General features: G+C 38.4%; 1 protein-coding gene across 5 annotated transcripts in view; it reads left to right on the top strand.

Moving 5' to 3' along the window:
* Positions 1 to 16,472, top strand: part of LEO1 (LEO1 homolog, Paf1/RNA polymerase II complex component) — a 76,708-nt gene that overhangs the window by 48,761 nt on the left and 11,475 nt on the right. For all 5 annotated transcript variants that reach the window (XM_047861990.1, XM_047861991.1, XM_047861989.1 and 2 more), the window contains 7 exons: positions 972 to 1,076; positions 3,905 to 3,999; positions 5,008 to 5,153; positions 5,937 to 6,021; positions 12,696 to 12,790; positions 13,323 to 13,457; positions 14,581 to 14,716. In XM_047861990.1, coding sequence (XP_047717946.1) covers positions 972 to 1,076; positions 3,905 to 3,999; positions 5,008 to 5,153; positions 5,937 to 6,021; positions 12,696 to 12,790; positions 13,323 to 13,457; positions 14,581 to 14,716 — 797 coding nt within the window. The remainder of the gene's footprint in view (positions 1 to 971; positions 1,077 to 3,904; positions 4,000 to 5,007; positions 5,154 to 5,936; positions 6,022 to 12,695; positions 12,791 to 13,322; positions 13,458 to 14,580; positions 14,717 to 16,472) is intronic.

The raw sequence follows: 16,472 nt of genomic DNA on the forward strand, positions 1-16,472 counted from the left end.
TAGTTGTACCATCCAGAGATAGTGACATACAGTTGACTCTTGAACAACATGGGTTTGAACTCTGTGAGTCTCCTTATATGCAAGTTTTTCATTAAATATAGTACATTATTATGAATGTATTTTATGATTTTCTTAATATTTTCTTTTTTCTAGCTTTGTTGTAAGAATACAGAGTGTGTAACATACCAAATATGTGTTAACTCTTTATGTTGTCAGGAATGCTTCCAGTCAACAATAGGGTATCAGTAGTTGTTTTGGGGGAGTCAGACATTATTTGTGGATTTTTGACTGTGTTGTGGGGGGGGGGGGGCAGTGTCCCTAACCTCCATGTTGTTCAACTGTATTTGTCTCTTCCATTGATTGCAATGTATTTGCCTCTGTTTTTCTTTTTTTGTAATGAGTCCTATATAAATTTGGTCATAAGTTTCAGTACCACTTTTTTCATTCTATCAGGTTTTTCTGCTTATAGAAAATAATGTTCCTTGAATTAATTTTATTTTTAAATTAACTACAGTTTGTATGTGTATGTACAGTTCTAGTAGTGTTAACACATAAATATCTTTGTGTAACCTCCCACAGTCAGGACGCAGAACAGTTCTGTTAACCTAAAAAACTCCCTCATTCTGTCCCTTTTGTAGTCACATCCTTTCTCCACCACTGTCCCCTGACAATTACTGATCTGTTTTCTCACTGCACTTTTGTCTTTGGGAGAATGTCATTAGTAAAATGGAATCAGATGTAGTATGTAGCCTTTTTTCTTTAATTTAGACTTCTTTCACCTAGCAGGATGCATTTGAGATTTATCTAAATTGTTAACATGTATCAGTAGTTCATTCTTATTTATTACTGAGTAGTTTTCCATTGTATGGGTACACCACAGTTTGTTTATCCCCAGTGTTGCTTTTAAAGCACAGAATTCAAAGTTAAGATATGACTATGATTATGAAGAACTTCTAATTCTACCCTTACAGAATCTGCAAGGGGCAGTGACAGTGAAGATGAAGTTTTACGGATGAAACGCAAGAATGCAATTGCCTCTGATTCAGAAGCAGATAGTGACACTGAGGTACCAAAAGGTATTCCAGTTACTTCTTTTACATATATATATTTCTGTCTCTCTTTCTTCATTTAACTGTAGTGCACTGTCGACTCTGGACATTTACCCCAGACTGCAAGATCCATGGAAAAGAGTGTGGATACACTTAGTGTACACAGGGAAGTTGTACAGATATGAGAAATCATTTATGCTTAATCAGTTGGAGAAGAACCTGTTGCTGCTGCTTTTTTTCTTTTTCTTTTTTTTTTTTTAACCTAAGCTCTATGCCCAGCGTGGGGCTTGAACACATGACCCTGAGATCAAGCATCGCATGCTCTACTGATAGAGCCAGCCCCACCCCTCTGCTTCTTCATTTATAGTTAGATAAATCTGTTGTTAGGAGGCTGAGGCTCTGATTGAGGTGGCAACGTCCATTTCTTTAGTTTGAATATTGATAGTTTCAGGACAACTTGTTCTTAATTCCTTAGTAGGTTAATAACACAAGAAGGACTTGATTCTTTAAAGCTATGGGTTAGATGAAGAAGTCATAAAAACCCAGGATTAAGTAAGGTAGGTTTGTTAAAAGGATGAAAGATCTGCCTGTTCATCTCTATGGGTGACTGTTTCAAATGGCAGATTGCTGTACAACACAGATGTTAGTGTAAAAGTTTCCACAAACATAAATTTGATAGTTTCATTACACACAACCATTGTGCTGAATGGTAATTAGGCATTAATGTTAAATACCTTATGTAAATTATTGTAAGTAACACTATAAGTAAAGCAAATAGAGGGTCAACTAGAGAGAAAAGGAGAGAGCTGGCAGAACAAGAAGTTGTGGGATTTACTTAAAGATCTTTGGATCTGTAGCTAGTGGTTATGTGCCTGGACTTTGGAATCAGATGATCCAAGTTAGAATCTCTGTGGCTCCACTTTCCAGCTGTATGAAGTTTGGTCAAATCAGTTATTTACTACCCTTCAGTTTTCTGATCTGTAAAAGGGAGATGATGCTAGCTGTCTTAGAGGGTTGGTATCAGAATTCGATATATTCATTCTTTTATTTAGCTCGGTTGTTTATTGAGAACCTGTGTACTAGTACTGTTCTGGGTGCTGGGAATGTAGCAATGATCAACATTCTGGTAGGGTCAGGGTAGGTTAGGGAGACTGATAATCACACGAAGTAAATTAAACATACACTATGTCAGATGGTGTTAAGAACTAGGAAGAAAATGAATCAGAAGGGACATGAGTTGGGTGGTATTTCATTTTGATTTTATCATACAGATGAACTTGGCAGAACCTGGACCTTCCTTGCCTCCCCCCCCCCTTTTTTTTTTTTAATTTTAATTGTTATGGCTTTATTTTTTTAGAGCTATTGGTGTTTTAGAGCAGTTTAAGATTCACTCTGGAATTGGGGGAAGATACAGAGATTTCCCACATACCTCCTGCCCTCACACATGCATAATCTACCTCATTATCAGCATCCCCCACCAGAGCGGTACATGTATTACAATTGGTGAACCTACACTGATACGTCATTATCCAAAGCCCATAGTTTATATTATGGTTCACTCTGGTTCACTCTTGGTGTTGTACATTTTGTGTGTTTGGACAAATGTGAGTGACCTGTATCCATCATTATGGTATCATATCGAGGAGTTAGTTTCACTGTCCTAAAACCCCTCATGTTCTACCTATTCATCTCTCCTTGCACCTAACGTCTGGCAATTGCTGATCTTTTTATTGATTCCATAGTTTTGCCTTTTCCAGAATGTTATATAATTGGAGTTATATAGAACATAGCCTTTTCTGATTGGCTTCTTTTACTTAGTAATGTGCATTTCCTCCATGTCTTTTATGGCTTGACCGCTTACTTTTTTTTTTTTTTTAGGACTGAGTAATATTCCTTTGGATGTATCAGTTTATCCATTCACCTACTGGAGGACATCTTGGTTACTTCCAAGTTTTGGCAAATATGAATAAAGCTGCTGTAAACATTTGTTTGCAGGTTTTAGTGTGGACATAAGTTTGCAACTCCTTTGGGTAAATACCAAGGAGCATGATTGTTAGAGCATATGGTGAGAGTTTGTTTAGCTTTCTAAGAAACTGCCAGGCTGTCTTCTAAAGTAGCTGTCACATTTGCATTCCTGTGAACGATGATTAAGAGTTCCTGTTGCTCCACATTTTTGCCAGCATTTAGTGTTGTCAGTGTTCTGGATTGGGGCCATTCTAGTGTGTTGCCTCTCCTTTTTTTCAGGGATTTTTTTCTCTCCTTTGTCTCAGTAGCTCTCTCATGGTTTTATTGTAGACTATATCATTGCCAATGATTGTAACTGCTCTATAATCTCAGTTTCAAGCAGTCTACTTTCTGACTACCCTCCTATCTTTCTTTCACCCCCTCCTCTACCTTTTGTTTATTGGCTTATTACAGATTATTGTTGTTGTTTTACCAAACTTACCTGAAGTTCTGCCTCTGATGAGAGGGGCCTGGATAGACAGGGGCCTGCATTTTTAAAACTTGAGGGACTGTGTAGAGAATAGGCCTGTATTGAGGGCTTGATCCCCAAAGGTGAGTATCTAGACTGTAGGAGGACATTTGGGCTCCTGGAGAATAAAGGAAAACAGAAGAACAGGTTGCAGAAAATGAAGGGAAAATAAATGTTTCCTCTACAGCCTTGCCTTTCCCTGAATTTGCCCCCTTCCCCCTCCATAGGTACTCTGGTCACATCTTTGAGAGCCAGGTTCAGAGTTGTGTTTGTGTAGTTTCCTGGTGCCTGGTCCAGAAACCTTGGGACTATGTGGAAGGGATAACTTTGAAGAACTTTTGTAATGTATATTAATACTGTGAATTTTTCCTCTATATTACAGATAACAGTGGAACCATGGATCTATTTGGAGGTGCAGATGATATATCTTCAGGAAGTGATGGTGAAGATAAACCACCTACTCCAGGACAGCCTATTGTAAGTAAAATTGCCAGGGTGAACTGTGCCCTTATTGAAGGTTAAGTAAATGTTTCAGAGATTAAGGATCTCTTTTATGCCGAGAAGAGGAAGTTGCTAACTCTTTTGCAATATAAAAGTACAATGAACAGATGACTTTCTTAGTTATGCAGGGAACACATATTTATAAAGGGGAGTAGGAGTAACCACCCTGGTACATTCATCCGTGGGAATGCCATTCAGCAATGAAAAGGTTGAAGTATTGATACACACAAGAACTTGGATGAAAGTCCAGGGTATGCAGTGTGAGAAAAAGCCAATCCCAAAAAGTTACGCACTCTATGATTCCACTTACATAGTATTCTTGAAATGACAAACTTACAGAAATGGAGGAGAGCTTAGTGGTTGCCTGAGATTTAGAAGGGATGAGGGTAAGGACAAAAGTGGATGTAGCTATAAAAAGGTGATATGAATCTTTGTAATGATGGAAATGTTCTGTATTGATTATATCAAGGTCAATCTCCTGGTTGCCATATAGTTTTTACAAAGTGTTACCACGGGGGAAACTGGATATAAACAAAAAGTAAGTAAGTGCCTGGCATGAGGTTGGTGCCATGCTGTAAGAGAGGAGACTGCAGCGATCTGTGACTGGAAAAACTGATTTAAATGTCTTTCTTGTTCATGCCAAGAAGTGTGTACTGTTGATAATCTTCTCTCATTTTAATTGAAAGAGTGACTCCTGTTGGTGAATACGTGGAAGACAGATTTATCACAAAAGTTTTTTTTTTTTTTTTTTTTTTTTTTTTTTTTAAAGACATCTTTTCTTACATTGATGCTTCCGAACTGATCTTGTTTCCCTTGCAGTTTTTGGTGGGGGCTGGATGGGTAGGGATGGGGACTGAGGGCTGTTTTAGCTCCAGAGTCCCAATACCCTTCTTGTCTACCTAAGTCATTAAAGTGTGGAAGTTCAGCTAGACTAGACCATTTCTAACGTTCTATCAAGCTCTAAAATTCTGTTTCTTTTACTAGGATGAAAATGGATTGCCTCAGGATCAACAGGAGGAGGAGCCAATTCCTGAGACCAGAATAGAAGTAGAAATACCCAAAGTAAACACTGATTTAGGAAATGACTTATATTTTGTTAAACTGCCCAACTTTCTCAGTGTAGAGCCCAGGTAAGGGGATCAGTTAAAAGCGTTTCTTAAAAAAAAAAAGAAAGAAAGAAAGAAAGAAAAAAGGCGTTTCTAGATGTTGGATAGAAATATGTGGAATGTTGATATTTTTCTGATTTTACATTAGTTGGCTAATCACAAAATGGAATATCGATCATGTGTCTCTGAAAAAATAAGCATATCTTGTGATAGAAAAAGTATGGACTGATGTTAAAGGAGACTTTTAATGTTTGTAATTGTTTTTAGCAGTTGATAACGTTCTTATGAGTTAATAGAAATTGCAAGCCTTGGGGTGTTTTTCAACTAGTGCAGCCCTGAAAAAGCTGAAATTGGGAGTGGTGGAATGTGCTAGAGATACTAAACGTGTCCACTTTAGCTGCCATTGTGGATGTAGAAAAACTAATGGTTTGGGACAGTTAAACAGTGTTGATGGATATTATTCACTAAGTAACATATAAGCTTGGTTCATTTTTTTTTCCCTAGTAAAATGATGTAGAAAGCTAGAGCAGGTATGCCCTGTTCTTTGGAAGACATATAAAAGTAAAGAATATTTTGAATATTTAGCCTTGCTTTTCAAGCAGTATGTATTAGCACCAAATTTCAAGAAGGGGCATAATTTGAATACTTCCTTGAAATTGAACATGAAGATATTTATTTGACCATTAGGATTTTTCATTATATTATGATTTTTAGTATAATGGAGTATGTTAATAGAGATGTTATTAGATAGCTGTAATGTTCCTTATAAAATATAATTAATAACTTTATTTTAAAAACAATTTGTAGACCTTTTGATCCTCAGTATTACGAAGATGAATTTGAAGATGAGGAAATGCTAGACGAAGAAGGTCGAACCAGGTTAAAATTAAAGGTACTTTTCCATGTTTTACTCATTTAGTTTTTCCTTTTCTAAAGTAAAACCTGGGATATTCACTTGAGACTTGAGCTTTTCAGAATAATTTATGTTTTTCTTTTCATAAATAAATTGTCTTTTCAGAATATTTTTAGGAAGGAAATATATAGCTTTTTCTCTGTAAAGGTGGCACTTTTCCATCATTGTTTTCACTCTTGTATGTTTTTGATGCTTAAATTAATTAGCTTCTTCCTTCAAAGTAAGTAGCATTGTGGTTTGGTGGTTAGAATGACTACCTCCATATGTACTGTGGGTTAAGTTCTAGCAATGTCCTGCAGGAGGATGTCCTTCAGGCTCTTTGATCTATGGATAAATAAATCATATACAAAAAGAATTTATTACTAATACCTTCTGGTTACTCTTGTTGACTATTAGGAGAGATTTTTATTATGCTACATTCCTATTAATGTTTCTCTTTGATATACTTTGTCTCTCCACGGAGGGCCTCTAATCTTTAATCAAGGAGGGTGTAGTTTAAGCAGATCCTTTAAAATTTTTTTTTTTTTTCAACGTTTATTTATTTTTGGGACAGAGAGAGACAGAGCATGAACGGGCGAGGGGCAGAGAGAGAGGGAGACACAGAATCGGAAACAGGCTCCAGGCTCTGAGCCATCAGCCCAGAGCCTGACGCGGGGCTCGAACTCCCGGACTGTGAGATCGTGACCTGGCTGAAGTCGGACGCTTAACCGACTGCGCCACCCAGGCGCCCCTAAGCAGATCCTTTAAAGTTGAGTTGTACCAAAGAATTAGAAGCAGTTGAACTTACAGTACTGTCACTGGAGCTATCCTTTTTTAATTCATAAATCCAAAAGATTGCCTATGTAAATACCTCATTTTTCAGTGGATATTGCATATGCTGTTTGAATGGTAAGTGGCAGTCCAGCATTCTTAGAATTCAGGGGCTGAATTTTTTACAATAATTCCATCTCTTCAAGTGTGATAAATCTACAAGCATCTAAAGAACCTTATACAAGTTATTTCTATCCAAAATGCATGGACTTCCAGAGCTTTTCACTGAGATTTCACCAGTCCTTTTTTTTTTTTTTTTTTTTTAATTCCTTCCTCTTAATGGAAATATAAATCAAATGAGAAAATGGAAATAGACACCAATAACTTGCTCCGGGTCGCACAATTAATAGGTATAGTTTTTAGACTGTTATTTATTTACTTACTTTGCTGTCCTTTTTCTTGCCTCTTCCCTTCCCCCATTAGCTCATCTGTTAATATTTTTCCTTTGAGATTGTGTATCTATTGATATAAGGTTAGGACTGTGAATTTTTCATGCTTGTTTTAGTGCCTCTAACATTATTTTACCACTTTTCGTTATTTCTCATCATTTATATAAATTAATGTGGTAGTTTGTTATTAACTCCTTATTGATTTTTTGCATTTCCCCTTCTATTAGGGTACAGCAAATATCAATATATCTATTTTCAGGCCATAGAGTGTCAGACTCCAGTATAGGCATCAAAGATTATAAATGAGTATTTTACTCTAAAACTTTGAGGCTTAGAGTACAAAAGGTTGGTGTGTAACTATTTTTTAATGGTGTGTGATGGAAAATAACCCTGGATGCTTTCTTTTTTGCTACATTATTTTTTCAAATATTTATTCAAATTTCAGTTAACATATAGTGCAATATTGGTTTTAGGAGTAGAATTCAGTGATTCATCATTTACAAATAACACCCAGTGCTCGTCACAAGTGCCCTCCATCACCCATCTAGCTCATCCGTCACCCCCCTCCCACCATCAACCCTCAGTTTGTTCGCTGTCTTATTTATTTAAATTATCTTTAAATCCAATTTAGCATATAGTATAATAATTTCAGGAATAGAATATAGTGATTGATCATTACATATAATACCCAGTACTCATATCAACAAGTGCCAAGTGCCCTCATTAATGCCCATCACCCATTTAGCCTGTCCCCCCACCCAGTACTCCTCCAGCAACCCTTAGTCCTATTTAAGAGTCTCTTATAGTTCACCTCCCTCCCTCTTTTTATCTTATTTTTCCTTCCCTTCCCCTGTGTTCATCTATTTTGTTTCTTAAATTCCACATATGAGTGAAATAATAACATATTTGGGGCACCTGGGTGGCTTAGTCAGTTAAGTGGCGGACTCCAGTTCAGGTCATGATCTTGCGGTTTGTGGGTTCAAACCCCACATTGGGCTCTGTGCTGACAGCTCAGAGTCTGGAGCCTGCTTCAGATTCTGTGTCTCCCTCTGTCTCTGCCCCTCCCTCTCTCGTGCTCTGTCTCTCTCCCTCTCTCTCTCAAAAAAAAATAAAAATTAAAAAAAAAGGGTAAGACTCATATCTAAATGTTAAAAGAAATCATATGATATTTATCTCTCTCTCATTCCACTTAGCATAATACACTCTAGTTTCATCCATGTTGCAAATGGGAAGATTTCATTCTTTTTGATTGCCAAGTAATATTCCAGTGTGTGTGTGTGTGTGTGTGTGTGTGTGTGTGTGTGTGTGTGTGTGCGTGTGCGCGTGTGTACACCACATCTCCTGTATCCATTCATCAGTCTATGGCCATTTGGGCTCTTTCCATAATTTGGTTGTTGTTCATTGTGCTGCTGTAAACATTGGGGTGTATGTGCCCCTTCAAATCAGCATTTTTTTTTTATCCTTTGGATAAATCCTTAGTAGTGCAATTGCTGGGTCGTAAAGTAGTTCTATTTTAAATTTTTTGAGGATCCTCATACTGTTTTCCAGAGTGGCTGCACCAGTTTGCATTCCCACCAACAGTGCAAAAGTGTTCCCCTTTCTCTGTATCCTTGCCAACCTTTGTTGTTTTCCTGAGTTGTTAATTTTTCCCATTTTGACAGGTATGAGGTGGTACCTCATTGAGGTTTTGATTTGTATTTCCCTGATGATCAGTGATGTTGAGCATTTTTTCATGTGTTGGTTGGCCGTCTGGCTGTCATCTTTGGAGAAGTGTCTGTTCATGTCTTTTGCCCATTTCTTCCCTGGATTAATTTGTTTTTTGGGTGTTGAGTTTGACAAGTTCTTTATAGATTTTGAATACTAAACCTTTATCTGATATGTGATTTGCAAATATCTTCTCCCATTCTGTCGGTTACCTTTTAGTTTTGGTGATTATTTTGTTCTCTTTTTAAAAGTCTCTTACCTATTTTGACTGCTGTTGAAATAAAGAGGTCATGAAACCCAGAAAAAAAAAAAAAGAATCTTTTGTGGTTTTTTCCCTCTCTCTCTTTCCTCTTTTTTGTTTATTAAATTTCACATGTCAGAGAAATATGGTATTTGTCCTTGTCTGACTGACTTCACTTAGCATAATATGCTCTAACTTCATCCACATCATTGCAAGTGGCAGTATTTCATTCTTTTTGATGGCTGAGTATATTCCATTGTAGATATATATATATACACACACACACACACACACACCACATCTTTATTCATCAGTTGATGGACATTTGGACTCTTTCCATAGTTTGGCTATTGTTGATAATGCTGCTATAAAGATCAGATAATGCTGCTAAAAAGATCAGGATGCATGTATCCCTTTGACTCTGTAATTTTGTATCTTTTGGGTAAATACCTAATAGTGCAAATTGCTGGGTCATAGCGTACTTCTATTGTTAACTTTTAAAAAAAATTTTTTTCTGTTTATTTTTGAGAGATAGAGCATTGTGAGTGGGGGATGGGCAGAGAGAGGGAGACAGAGGATCCAAAGTGGGCTCCGTGCTGACAGCAGAAAGCCCAGGAAGGGGCTTGAACTCAGGAACTGTGAGATCATGACCTGAGCCAAAGTCAGATGCTTAACCAACTGAGCCACCCAGATGCCCCTACTTTTAATTTTTTGAGGAGCCTCCATACTGTTCTCCAGAGTGGCAATACCAGTTTGAATTCCTACCAACAGTGCAAAAGGGTTCCCTGTTCTCCACATCCTCACCAACACCTGTTGTTTCTCGTGTTGTTCATTTTAGCCATTCTTACAGGTGTGAGGTGGTATCTCATTGTGGTTTTGATTTGTATTTCCCTCATGATGAGTGATGTTGAACATCTTTTCGTGTGTCTGTTAGCCATCTGGATGTCGTTTTTGGAAAAATGTCTATTCATGTCTTCTGACCATTTCTTCACTGGGTTATTTGTTTCTTGGGTGTTTGATAAGTTCTTTATAGATTTTGGATACTAACCCTTTATTTGATACATCATTTGCAAATATCTTCTCCCATTCCATGGGTGCTTTTTTAGTTTTGTTGACTGCCTCCTTTGCTGTGCAGAAGCTTTTTATCTTGATGAAGTTCCAATAGTTCATTTTTGCTTTTGTTTCCCTTGCCTCCAGTGACTGTCTATTAATAAGTTGCTACAGCTGAGATCAAAGAGGTTGTTGCCTTTGTTCTCCTCTAGGATTTCTATGGTTTCCTGTCTCACATTTAGGTGTTTCATTCATTTTGAATTTATTTTTGTGCATGGTATAAGAAAGTTGGACCCTTTGTTTCTTGAGTGATGTTCTGGAGACTAGCCTGAACATTTTTAAAGAGTTGGTTGGTGGTGTAATTCTTCAAAGAACAGGAATTGGGGTGGGGTGTCTGACTGGCTTACTCGGAAGAGTGTGCGACTCTTGATTTTGGGGTTGTGGCTTTGAGCCCCGTGTTGGGTATAGAGATTACTAAAAAAAAAATAACCTTAAAATAAAGAGTAAGGAACCAGGTATGGTTTATATATTTCTATGAGGTCATCCATCTTTAAAGGTATTTTACTGTGTTTTTCATCCTGATAGGGTAGGACCTAGCAGTGTATTCTATCATAGCTTCATTCTAATTTGAATCACCTTCTATAATAGAAAACATTTTTCACAATGGCTTCTCAGTTAATAATGGCCCATATATGTGTGTATGTTTTTTTGTTTGAGAGGGAGGGTAGGAATAGGGATAGATTGTTTTGTTTTTATGTCTAATTATTAAGGAAAATTTTAAACACATTACAAATATAATGAGAACTGTATAATGAACTCTGATGTAACCATCACTCAGTGGTTGGACAATTTTGTTTCATCTGTATTCCTTACCCCACCTTACCCAGACTTTTAAACAATCTCAGATATGTCATTGTATTTCATTCATGAATATTGAGTTCTTTCATCAGCCCGCTTCGTAGTTGTTTCAAGTTTATTTATTTATTTTTTAATGTTTATTTATTTTTGAAGGAGAGAGAGAGCATGAGTCGGGGAGGGGCAGAGAGAGAGGGAAACACAATTCGAAGCAGGATCCGGGCTCTGGGCTATCCCATAGAGCCCGATGCAGGGCTCGAACTCACAAGCTGCAAGATCATAACCTGAGCCGAAGTCAGACGCCCAACTGATTGAGCCACCCAGGCGCCCCAGGTTTATTTTTTTTAGTAATCTCTACACCAACCTGGGGCTCGAACTCATGGCCCCAAGATCAAGGGTCGCTTGCTCTTCCAATTGAGCCGGCCAGGCACCCCCATAGTTGTTTATGTAGAGAAGAATAAAAAGGAAAGTGGAAAAACTGGAAGGGAACCATTAGGACCGTGTTGCAAAGACAGTCACAGCTAACAGTGGACATCCAGAAAGTCTAAGTGGGAATGGGAGCAGCTGCTTTTCAGGTTGATGGTGAGGGAATAGGCATAGGGAAGCGTGGGCTTAGATCAGTTTTCAAAATACTTCTTTTTGTTGCCATCTTGATTCATATTCTCTTTATCTTTGTGAGTATGTGTTTTTAAATTTTTTCACTCTCATTTCAGTGGCTTTCCAGGATGCAGCAGTGATAAACTACATGCATTTAATGTGCTATGATTTCCTGGTAGTCCCATTGAGTTTAATTTCAATAGCAGTGGTTTTCATTTTAGGAAGCTCTTGAATATTTTCCACATCTGCCTGCCATTTCCCCTACATGCAATTAAGATAACGTTAGGGGAGCCTGGGTGGCACAGTCCGTTAAGCGTCCGACTTCAGCCAGGTCACGATCTCGCGGTCCGTGAGTTCGAGCCCCACGTCGGGCTCTGGGCTGATGGCTCAGAGCCTGGAGCCTGTTTCCGATTCTGTGTCTCCCTCTCTCTCTGCCCCTCGCCCGTTCATGCTCTGTCTCTCTCTGTCCCAAAAATAAATAAACGTTGAAAAAAAAAAAGAGAACGTTAGACTCTAAACCTGCTCAAAAACTAGGGTTTTAATCTTTGCAGGGTGCTGCTTTTTCCTTACCCATATTTAGGGAGCTTCTCTATTTCCCTAGGTTTTTGGTCCCATATTTATTTGGTTTTTTAGCTGTGTGAAAGAACCTGCTTTATAGAGGGGCTTCAGGTCTAAATTGCTACCTTCTGTGGCCTCAAGTCTTTATCTCTTGTCCCGATAGCTCTTATTGTATCTTAACATATCCAGGGTTATGACAGACTTAGCATTAGCTCAAATGCTCTGGCATTCAGTCCCCTTTGTGATTCCAGCTCTAGGAGTTGAGAAATTCACTTAAGCTAATTGTTTTTCCTGTTGATAACGTATCTCTAGGTGATTAAAACAAAAGGGTTTCAATGTTGTCTGTTTTTCTGTCACTATGTGTGTATGCTTATTCTACAATTCTATGTCTCTTGAGGAGAAAGGAAGCAGAAAGTACAGTACTCTAAGGCACTTGTGTTTTAAAACAGGTAGAAAATACTATAAGATGGAGGACACGCCGGGATGAGGAAGGAAATGAAATTAAAGAAAGCAATGCTCGGATAGTCAAGTGGTCAGATGGAAGGTGAGTCCGAAACACCTAGAATGCGACTAGGAGGGATCAAACTTTAGAATAAAACTTTATTTTTTGGATACCTCGTATTAAAGAATTTCCGTTGCTAAGCCTTGGCATTGCACAGAAATCCTGAGAGAAATAAATAGGTAGTTGAAGGTCGAGGGGGCTGGTGAAACACATTAAAAGTAGGCCAAAGATGTGATCATCCTTGCTGGCTATAGTATGGTTGTTTGGAAATGTTAGACCAGCTCCCCTCCCCATTGCATTCTGCTCAGAATAAGATGATGTGTCAGAAAAGCTACCTTCCACTGGGAAAGTAGTAGAGGCTGAGTAAAAGTCATAGTATGTTTTCCTTCGGAACGTACTTCGTTGGTAAACATGAAAACAACATGTTTTGCTTCTTTGTAGGTTGTTTTTCACATCATCCTGGCTTCTTTACTCTTTCCTTCTGAAAGTAGCAGTTGTATCACATTTTAAGTAAAATAAAATCGTAGAATGAAAGCTTTATGACTTAAATATATGAAGTGTTTCTTCTTTTCAGCATGTCTCTGCATTTAGGCAACGAAGTGTTTGATGTTTACAAAGCTCCACTGCAGGGAGATCACAACCATCTTTTTATAAGACAAGGTACTGGTCTACAGGGACAAGCTGTTTTTAAAACCAAACTCACATTCAGGTAACTATTATCAACTACAATATTTATTACGGTAAAAGCAGTGAATATAGATATTGTCCAAATTACTTGACTCCTGATTGAATATAACCTTCTGTATAGTTCACCAAAGACCAAGGTCTGGGTCTCAACTCTGAAGATTCAAACGCTATTTTGTCAGGTACACTAAAAGTTGCTCTTTCACAGGGAACCAAGTCATGCTAATCGAACTTACAGGAGACTGTTATGTAAATCAGAATGTTAATTTATTCCAGTGGTTACTATAGCTTCCAGGGGGTCTAGAATACTTGCTGGTCAGTGTCTTTTTTTTTTTTTTTTCCCCCAATAAAATTGATCTGGAAGACTAACTGATAACTGGAGGTTGGTAGTGTACATGTGGTCAGAGGAAAGGCAACGAGTTGGGCGTCAAGGCTGGGGTCCTCCTGTTCTTTAGGCTGCTGTGTCCAGACCACTCTGGGGGTGTGTCCCCCATGCAGCCCAGAGTACTCAGGTCAGCTGGTGAGAACATTCCCCTTCTTTAGACTGTGTAGGCACTACGGTGAAATGTTCGCATTTTTCTTTTCTTGATTCTAAGCAGATCATCCTCCTTGGGTAATGTTTATCTTTAGAGAGGACACAATAATCTTGATTGCGACTTAGCTTTTTGAAAACTGCAATGGTCAAAAGTCTAGGCTTCAGAATCAGACCTATATTTCAGTTCCATTTCCACATATGCAACCTTGTGCAATTTTCTCAACTTCTCTGCCTCAATTTCCTAATACATAAAATCATTATTTTCATAGAGTAGCTGTGACAGTGAAATCATATAACTTGTAAAACGCAAAGCACTGTGCTCGGCAAATCTCCTTGAGTTTATGTATTTACGGATTCTGGAGGGTGATAATGCCTTGTCAAGCCTTTTTTACTCCAGCTTTTGTTTCTTACTTTCTTTTGAGATAAGAATGTTTCAGTGAGCCACAGAATGGAGAAATTTTGGAATCCTCTCACCTGGCGTGTGCAGTTTAGTGTCCCTGCCTATTTTTCCCTAGAAGATAAGAATGGTTTCTGGTCTGTTGTTTTTGTGATGTTGATGTGACTGGCTCACAGATGTATTTGGTAAACAGGCATTTTTGTTCATTTCTTGCAGACCTCACTCTACAGACAGCGCCACACATAGGAAGATGACCCTGTCACTTGCGGATAGATGTTCAAAGACACAGAAGATTAGAATCTTACCAATGGCTGGTCGTGATCCTGAGTGCCAGCGCACTGAAATGATTAAGGTACTTTTTTGCTAAGCTCTATCCTGGGATTTTGGGTACAGGCATACCTCAGAGAGACTGCGGGTTTGGTTCCAGACCTCTGCAATAAAGCAAATCAAATCGTTTTTTTTGTTTCCCAGTGCATGTAAAAATTATGTTTACATCATATTGTAGTCTATTTAAAAACAATTTTTTAATGTTTATTTATTTATTTATTTATTTATTTATTTATTTATTTATTTTAAATTTTTTTTTTTCAACGTTTATTTACTTTTGGGACAGAGAGAGACAGAGCATGAACGGGGGAGGGTCAGAGAGAGAGGGAGACACAGAATCGGAAACAGGCTCCAGGCTCTGAGCCATCAGCCCAGAGCCTGACGCGGGGCTCGAACTCCCGGACCGGGAGATCGTGACCTGGCTGAAGTCGGACGCTTAACCGACTGCGCCACCCAGGCGCCCCAATGTTTATTTATTTTTGAGAGAGAGAGAGAGAGACAGAGAGAGACAGAGCATGAACAGGGGAGGGGCAGAGATAGAGGGAGACACAGAATCCAAAGCAGGCTCCAGGCTCTGAGCTGACAGCACAGAGCCTGATGTGGGGCTTGAACTCACGAACTGTGAGATCATGACCTGAGCTGAAGTCAGATGCTTAACTGAGTCACCCAGTCGCCCCCACCCCCCCGCCTTTTTAAAATCTTTTTTTTTTTTTTTAATTTTTTTTTCAACGTTTTTATTTATTTTTGGGACAGAGAGAGACAGAGCATGAGCAAGGCAGGGGCAGAGAGAGAGGGAGACACAGAATCGGAAACAGGCTCCAGGCTCCGAGCCATCAGCCCAGAGCCTGACGCGGGGCTCGAACTCACAGACCGCGAGATCGTGACCTGGCTGAAGTCGGACGCTTAACCGACTGCGCCACCCAGGCGCCCCTAAAATCTTTTTATATCATACTGTAGTCTATTAAATGTGCAATAGCATTATACCTACAAAAATATGTAGATACCTTAACTTAAACATATTTTTTGCTAAAATATGCAAACCATCATCTAAACTTTTAGCAAGTCACAACCACTCATCAGAGATCACCATAACAAATATAATAATGAAAAAGTTTGAAATGTTGCAAGAATTACCAAAATGTGACACAGAAACACAAGGTGAGCAAATAAATGCCGTAAGAAAAATTATGCCTATAGACTTGCTCAGCGCAGGGTTGCTGTAAACCTTCAAAGTGCAATAAAATGAGGTATAGCTATATATTAAGAATAGTATTTCCCAAAACTTTGTTTCTCATCTCTTCTTTGAGTACCTTTTTTTTCTTTCCAGCTGACATGAACAGGAAGCTGGATCAATTTCCTAAGCATTTGGCAAACAAGAGTGATGTGGTGATGGTCATAAAACAGACACAAGGGTTTGGGTTTTCTCTGACCGGGTCCTCAGGGTTTAGTAACAAACTGATTACTGAAAGGATCTGAACTTTTGCATATAATTTCAAAGATGATTTAGTGAATCTGAATAGATGTCAAAAGTTAGTGGAAATGCCAGAGATGTAGTCTAAAATAGAATAATAATAGACCAGAAGTTTAAGTGGGAATGTGCCTCAAGGAGAAACAAGCAGAGTAGCTGGTGGTTTTTAAGGTCCGTTTATAATGTTCTACCTACTAGATTTTCAAATCCAGTTAGCTACAAAGTCAATTCTGGGGCATTGTTTGTAAATGATGGGAGTATAATGCTTGTATCAACCCCTGTGGCCTTTTGTGCAGCGCTTGCTTTAAGAAGC

Source organism: Prionailurus viverrinus, chromosome B3, assembly GCF_022837055.1.
Source record: "Prionailurus viverrinus isolate Anna chromosome B3, UM_Priviv_1.0, whole genome shotgun sequence".
Classification (NCBI taxonomy): Eukaryota; Metazoa; Chordata; class Mammalia; order Carnivora; family Felidae; genus Prionailurus; species Prionailurus viverrinus.